At 45.1% G+C, this 7,949-nt stretch overlaps 1 protein-coding gene across 1 annotated transcript; it reads right to left on the reverse strand.

Annotated features, from left to right (window-relative positions):
• On the reverse strand, nucleotides 1–1,787 carry LOC116219292. The gene is made up of 4 exons (XM_042703611.1): nucleotides 1,562–1,787; nucleotides 940–1,392; nucleotides 646–691; nucleotides 1–546 (listed from the first exon to the last, which is right to left on the reverse strand). Exons 2-4 carry the CDS (start codon nucleotides 1,068–1,070, stop codon nucleotides 79–81), a joined length of 645 nt encoding a protein of 214 aa, XP_042559545.1. The 5' UTR covers nucleotides 1,071–1,392; nucleotides 1,562–1,787; the 3' UTR covers nucleotides 1–78.
• Between the last annotated feature and the right edge of the window lie 6,162 nt (nucleotides 1,788–7,949).

Consider the following 7,949-nt stretch of genomic DNA (forward strand, 5'->3'; position numbering starts at 1 on the left):
AACAAAATGGGTGCAGTCATGATTCAGGACTGAGCTCATGAATTTTCTGCATGTGTGGATGAGAATGACAGAATGAGATTAAGAGGTATTTGGCATTAGGGTTTGGTAAACTGCATCAGGTTGGGTGGTGTTGGGGTTCAGGCTCTGATAAACTGTATCAGGTTGGGTGGTGTTGGGGTTCAGGCTCTGGTAAACTGTATCAGGTTGGGTGGTGTTGGGGTTCAGGCTCTGGTAAACTGCATCAGGTTGGGTGGTGTTGAGGTTCAGGCTCTGATAAACTGCCTCAGGTTGGGTGGTGTTGGGATCCAGGCTCTGGTAATCTGCATCAGGTTGGGTGGTGTTGGGGTTCAGTCTCTGGTAAACTGCATCAGGTTGGGTGGTGTTGGGGTTCAGGCTCTGGTAAACTGCATCAGGTTGGGTGGTGTTGGGGTTCACGTTCTGATAATCTGCATCAGGTTGGATGGTGTTGGGGTTCAGGCTCTGGCCAGCCGAACTCATCTGGATGATGTTAGGGTTCTGTTTATTGCCAACAGAATCAATGGCATCCTAACAAAGAAGACACAAATAAATCACAAGCATGCATAAACATTAATATTATCACGGGCAGTAAACACTTGGACACTGTCCACATGTCCTCTGTCTCACCTGTTCATTCCTTCCTTGTGCCAACATCTCTTTCTTGCATTTCTTGCTGCAACCACAACACACAAAACTAGGATTTAGTGTCATGATCTTTTCAGTAAAAGGCATCAATCACTAGTGTCCTCATTTAAAACTGCTGTCTGTCCTTAAAATGGCGTTAAACACGTCTATGGTCCAAAGCGACGTACAAGGGAGAGAACAGAACGTCTATGGTCACACCAACTTAAAATGGCGTTAAACACGTCTATGGTCACACCAACTTGGACAGACACGATTCTCTCTGTCACCGCCACTCACCTCAGCCAGAATACCCCACAGAAGAGACCCAGTAGTCCACAGACAGAGACTGTTATCACAGCAGTCAATACAGGAATCTTCGCTCCTGTTACAGATTCATCTGACATGAGGAAGGTGAGGAGAAACATCATAAGTAAAGACTTCTTAAGCAGTTATTATCGTAAGCACAGAGAGATATAGATGCACTGATACCTTCCATGATTGACACAGCAGTAGAGTCCTCAGCTCCATGTTTATTCCGGGCCTCACAGTAGTACTGTCCTCCATCCTCAGAGCTGATGTCAGTGATGCTGTACTGCTGTCCTGAACCTACTGGAGTGGACTCACCCACCTTAAACCAGGTGTAGATCTCCACTGGTGGGTTGGCATCACTGCTGCAGGTCAGAGTCACTGTGTTGCCCATGGCAATAACACTATCATGAGAAAATGAAACTGTTGTTTTCTTTGGGCGATCTGGAAGAAAATAGAATATTTACATAATATAAGCATTTCATTACCATAGAAATGTATTTCATTTCAAAGACTACAAATCCATGTGGTCCATTCATCACACCACAATATACATAGAGAGTTATTGGCCATTCTGTTCCTAATTTTAAAGTTAATTTCCAGAAATACTCACATGAAACCTGGACAGACACAGCAGGAGAGTCCTGTTGACCAATCCTGTTGGCTGCTTGACAGAGATACTCTCCACGGTCCTCAGAACGGATCTTGCTGAAGATGAGTGTCTTCTCCTTTCCTGACTTCAGTTCTACAGCTCCACTCTTCTTGATCCAGGTGTATGTGTGTACTGGTGGGTCAGCTTCACTCATGCAGGTCAGAGTTACTGTGCTTCCCTCAGTCATTTCACCAGATGGATCAGACTTGATGCTTGTGTTCTTTGGAGGATCTGCATAGAATGAATATGCCAAACCTCTATGTAAAAGTCCTCATGTATGCATAGTGTAATTACTACATAATGTGTACTAATTGGAGAGTGTGTCTATTCACTAGTATCGATACACTTCCATGATTCTAGCACCTCTATCTTTTGACTGCCTTCTTTCTATTTTTTCTATCAATAGTGTTATCACTATGCCAGAAGCTCACTTCAACCACAATCATATCTTGAAACTAAATGTACTAATAAAAAGAATGGTATTTAATAATAATTTAAATCCTAAGTCTATAATATCAGTCACCTGCTACAAAATGTGTCTGGTATTCCAAAAGTGTCATAAAGGCTACTCACATGAAACCTGGAGATGAGTTAATGAGTATTGGTCGTCACATTCATACTCTGACATACAGTAATATTCTCCACTGTCTTCAGATCTGATGTGTTTGATGGTGTATGTTTTTCCACTGCCCAGGGCTCTAAAGGGACTACTCTTGTACCAGCTGTAGCTCCTCAGTGGTAGATCAGATGTGCTGGTGCAGGTCAGAGTCACGTCTGTGCCTTCCTGTATGTCACCAGGGGGACTGATGGACACTGATGTCTGTGGGGCGTCTGTGTGAGAGAACATTGCATGTCTGATTACATGTGTCACTAAGAGGAGATGTTTAACACATGCAGAACAAGAAAGTGTTTCCCTTTACCTTAGACATTCAAGTCTAACCAACCTGAACCACTGTTGTCTGTAATCACACACATACACATGCATGACTTGTAGAATACTTCCTGCTGAAGCGCTGGGATGCATCATCAGTGATGTATCCTGGGGTCATTGGGTGTTTCGGGTCTGTTCGAACATCAGACACCCTCCCCCAGGCGACCCAGCCAGGGGTGATCAGTCCCCGGCTTGCATCCCAGCAGCATTTGACTACTGGGCCTCCCTTTTCAGCCAGAGCCACTTAGTGGCTCTCTCTGCGGCATCAATGGTTGATTTGATGGCCCTCTTCTTACACAACCCCAAGATGCCTAGCTTAGTCAGAACTCTGCAGAGGGACTGGCCTGCAAAGCCCCGATATCCCACCTCAATAGGCTCACAGCGAGTGATCCAGCCCTGCCTCCTGCACTCCTCTGTCAACTCCTGGTACTTGGCACGTTTACGCTCTTGAGCTTCATCCATGCGCTCTTCCCACGGTACAGTGAGTTCCATCATGATCACCTTTTTGGTGGAATTTGAAAAGATGACAATGTCTGGACGCAGTCTTGTTGAGGCGATGTGCTCTGGAAAGCGCAGCTGCTTGCCCAGATCTACTTTCAGCTGCCAGTCGGCTGCTGAGGCAAGGAGGCCAGTCGTTGTTTTTGACTGTGGGGTGCGTTTCTCTCCCGCCTTGACAAAGTTGATGGACTTTGGATGACATTGTTTGCTTGTCGTTATAGCCGAAGCTACTATCTCCGCAACTGCCTTGAGCACTTGATTATGCCGCCAGCGGTAGCGACCATCTGCAAGTGCCTTTGGGCAGCTGCTGAGGATATGTTCGAGGGATCCTCTTCCAGAGCACAGCCCGCAAGATGGTGTTTCGATCTTGCCCCAGACGTGGAGATTTGCTGGGCTTGGTAAGCCATCATAGACCGTCTGGATCAGGAAACGGACTCTGTAGTAGTCTGCTCGCAGGATGTTATCCCAGGTGACCCTTCGCTGCTGTACAGATTCCCACTTTGTCCATGCCCCTTGCTGTCTTAGACTCACCATCCTGCTTGCTCTTTCTTCTTCCATGCCTGCTCGAACCTCCTCCTGGAGAAGAAGACGCCTGTCTTTGCCAATGGCTTTGCGAACTTGTATACTGGGGAAGTACTGGCCACATTCCCCACAAGCTCCCTCTGCCTCAGCCGGGACACCGCCACCTCAAGTGCCTCGCCTGCTTTCCATTTCCTGCCCGTTCTGACCTCGATTCCCGCTGCTGACAGCTTTGGGTCCTTCGAGTCTCTGTAAAGGAGTGCCTCCCTAGTCCGCGACACCATGAACTCCTCTTTAAGACCGCTGAAAGGGAGTTGCAGGATGTTACTGCTTCCATATCGGGACCTCATAGACCAGCAGCGGCCACAGGATCCTGGGCAGGACGGCATGTTGGTAAATCCAGGCCCTGAATCTCTCTGGTAGACCTGACTTGTCTACCTTTCTGAGCCACTCCTCGAGGTCGTTGATGGTCTTTTTGATGGAATTGGCATCCTTGAGGCTGGCATCAAAGACCTTTCCCAAACTCTTCGCCGGCTGCTCAGAAATAGATGGTATTGTGTCGCCAGCTAGTGTGAAACGGAACCTGTCCACTACACGCCCCTTCTTCAGCACCAATGACCTAGACTTGCTGGGTTTGAAACTCATCCTTGCCCATGCGATGAGCTTTTCTAGGCCTTGGAGGATCCATCTGGTTCCTGGCACTGAAGATGTGGTGATGGTGAGGTCATCCATAAAAGCCCTGATTGGAGGTTGTCTCGTGCCAGATTTTGTCTTTGGGCCTCGACATTCAACCTCAGCTGATTTAGCAACCATGTTCATAGCTAATGCGAAAAGGGTGACCGAGATGGTACAGCCTGTTATAATTCCCTTTTCTAGCCGATAACAGTTCGATGTTGTACATGCACACACACACACTGTTACGACCCTACTGATCTGGCCTGGGGCGCCTCCCCTCTGTCCTACATCTTGTTACCTGTCTGTCTCTCCTGCAGGGTGCTGAGTGCAGGGGCGGTGCCTAGGAAATAATGGTCTGGTCTATAAAATGCCAGGGTTTGCCATGGACGGCCTCTCTTGCTCTTGCTTTGCTGCTCCGCTCAATCTGCGGCTTGCTCCGGTGGGGAGAGCCTGGGGAGAGCCCTTTCCGACTGCCTAGCTCCATGCTGGCTGCTCCCATGCGTTTGCCACTTTTGTTTGATACTTCAATACCCCTAGACACGTTGCACGACATTTTCCTTTTAACTCACTATACTGATGTTTTCTATTTACGTAAATAAACCTTATTTATTATTCAACGCTACGGTGTGGTCTACCCATTTTATGTCAGGGCTGCCTTGAGCACACACACACGAACACACACACGAGCACACACACACACACGCACACACACACACACACACACACACACACACATACACAAACACATATTTACGAAGAGGATAAATATTAGACAAGCATACTGAGATTTTGTTTGTCTTTACCTTTAACATCCAGATAAATCCCTGGTGTTCCAATCCAGTTCTGGCCTTCAGAGTATGTTGTTATCCTGCAGTAATACTTACCAGTATCTAATTTAGTCAATGAGTCTATACGTAAATTGCATCGTTTAATATCATGGTCACAGCCCTCACTGATTCTGTGGCTGTACTCTGGGTCATCACGAAGAGGAGGAGGATCCTTATAGTTGTGTTTTGTCCAGTAAACTTCTGTAATGCTCAGGCCACTGGGGTAGGTGTAGGAGCAGGACATGTCCCCTGAATACCCCACAAAACCACAGGTGCTCTCAGACTTGTACGTGACGCTCCACTCCTCACCACACACACCTACAACAGAACACCCACACAATACACTGTTAAACAATGTCATATTTACAAAGGGTCTAACAGCAGTATTAGACTGTCTAAGTAGGCTACGTCTGAGGACAAGACTCTGTGGAGAGCATAGGCAGACGTGACTAGCATGCTAACAGCCCTTCATTACTATAACATGACTGTGTTGAGGTTCTGAATCTGCAATGTTAAACCAACAGACAAAATGTCTGAAGTAAAATGGGATGTGGTGTGAAGAGGGCATGTGTTGTAAGCTGAAGACCATGACAGAAGAGGAGTGGACAGGTGTAGAGATGTAGATGGTGCAGGAGATTAACCCCACATCCTGTCTCCCTCCTCCTTCAAGTCATTTACAAATTACAAGTGTGACTGAGAAAAGTGAATGATGTGTAGGCATGTGCACACTCAAATACACACACACACACACACACACACAAACACACATGCACACACACACACACACACACACACGAACACACATGCACACACACACACAGACATGCACACTCACACACATGCACACACACACACATGCATGCACACTCAAATACACACACACACACACACACACACACACACACACACAGACACTTGCACACTCACACATGCACACACTGACACAAACCAATACACACAAGCACACTCACACACATGCATGCACACTCAAATACACACACGCACACACACACACACACACACACACACACACACACACACACACGGCCGGATTAACCATATGGGCAACTGGGCAACTGCCCAGGGGCAAAAAGACTCCAGGGGCACCAAGCAACCGATGTATTTTTTATTAAAAAAAACATATATATTTTTCATTCTGACCCCACGTCAGCACAATTTGACGTTCCAAACACAATGCACAAACTCAGCAAAATAGGCACCAACAGAACGATCAAGATGAAGCGGCAGCAATTAAGCGGTAATGCAAAACGATAAAGAGTGTAGAAATGCGGCCACTTTAAAAAAAATGCGCTTGCAAAGGTTTGAACAGTGTAAATCTGTGTTTTTCAGAAGGCAAAGTGTGTGTGTGCTGTCTGCTCCCAATGGTTCTGAAATGATAGTTCGTTAGTAGACTCACTGCGCTTGCAAAGGTTTGAACAGTGTACGTGTGTGTCACTAAATGAATAACCTCGCCGATGTTTTTGAAAGCCGTCATCACTTCTTGTTAGCTATTTAAGTTTTGGAAAACTTTGTGAACTGCAATGCTTATTTGCGGTGCTGTGAGTTGGTTTAATGATAACTGAGTCCAACTAACGTTGGATTGCTTTTTGTAATGTCAGAGTTCATTGTTTGGTGTGCTATAATTGCAATGAAGATTGATAACTATACTATGCATTGTTAAGAAAGTGCTATTAATGTCGCCATATACTGGTTGAAAGACGTAGGCTACTTGGCAGGCTTCTGACTTGTTTTTGGGCGAGTTCGATTAAATAAATAAAGCTGGATTTGTTTTGTACATGTGCTCATGTTCTCATTTTCTGTGTAGATTATAGCAGATTTAAGTCTGTATATCCTACTTAAGTACCAAAAGTAAAAGTATAAACTCTCTTATGATTTAGACGAATAATAGACCTGTTGAGATTAGTATATAATATACGAATAATATACCTGTTGATGATATTTCATTAAGGTCAACAAAAGATAAAACAATAGTTCTGCACTGTATTAAGTTATGATTTACAGCATATGCATTAATTACTTTGGCAAGTTTGCTGTGATATAAGCGGGATAATGCACTGGGAGCAAGTGAGTTATGGAAAATAACCGCACTTCAGGGGGGTAAACGGTAGCATCCCCCTGTCGAACGGTTATTTTCTTATAACTGACTTGCTCCCAGTGCATTATTCCTTACATAGGTTACATCAATGTATGGAAAATGTAGTGGAGCAGTTTTAAGCAAAAAGTATGTATTAAAAAACAATCAAGTAAAGTACAGATACTCAGAAATAATCCTTGAGTACAGTAAGAAAGTATTTCTACTCAAGGACCAATACACCCCGGTGGATAGGTATGGTTTGTGTTCTGCGGGGTGGGGGTAGGTGGGCACCAGAGAGTCACTGTTGCCCATGAAGTCTTAATACGGGCATGCACACACACACACACACACACACACACACACACACACACACACACACACACACACACACACACACACACACACACACACTGCTGTTTGTTCCTGTATGTCAGTCAACCACAAGAGCTGTTTCTATTAATACACAGGCCTGTTCTTTTACTATCTGAACTCAGCAATCAGCATAGTGAGTCTAGTGAGAAAACACACACACATACGTACACTCTTATACACACATACGTACACTCTTATATATAACAGTGTAGATATGTGTGTGTATGTGCATATACATACAAATATATGTATATTATGTATTATTATCATCTTTTAAATCTGAGAGAGAGTTAAATCGCAGGGTGCAAGTGTTTAATTTACCTTGAATTGTGAGCAGAATCACCACAGAAAGAGACGTCACACAGCTCATCATCATCAACAGCAAACCCTAAACGTTTAGATCCAACAGATTCACTATCAGAAGCAGATCCC

This window comes from Clupea harengus, chromosome 24, assembly GCF_900700415.2.
Source record: "Clupea harengus chromosome 24, Ch_v2.0.2, whole genome shotgun sequence".
NCBI classification, from domain to species: domain Eukaryota; kingdom Metazoa; phylum Chordata; class Actinopteri; order Clupeiformes; family Clupeidae; genus Clupea; species Clupea harengus.

Bases quoted from the DNA above. Each gene is read 5' to 3' on its own strand.
- LOC116219292 (XM_042703611.1), bottom strand. From the start codon at position 1,070: ATGATGTTTCTCCTCACCTTCCTCATGTCAGATGAATCTGTAACAGGA. The intron at 692-939 runs GTGAGTGGCGGT...TTGTGGTTGCAG, and splicing joins TGTGGGGTATTCTGGCTGAG to CAAGAAATGCAAGAAAGAGA. The intron at 547-645 runs GTGAGACAGAGG...CTTCTTTGTTAG, and splicing joins CACAAGGAAGGAATGAACAG to GATGCCATTGATTCTGTTGG.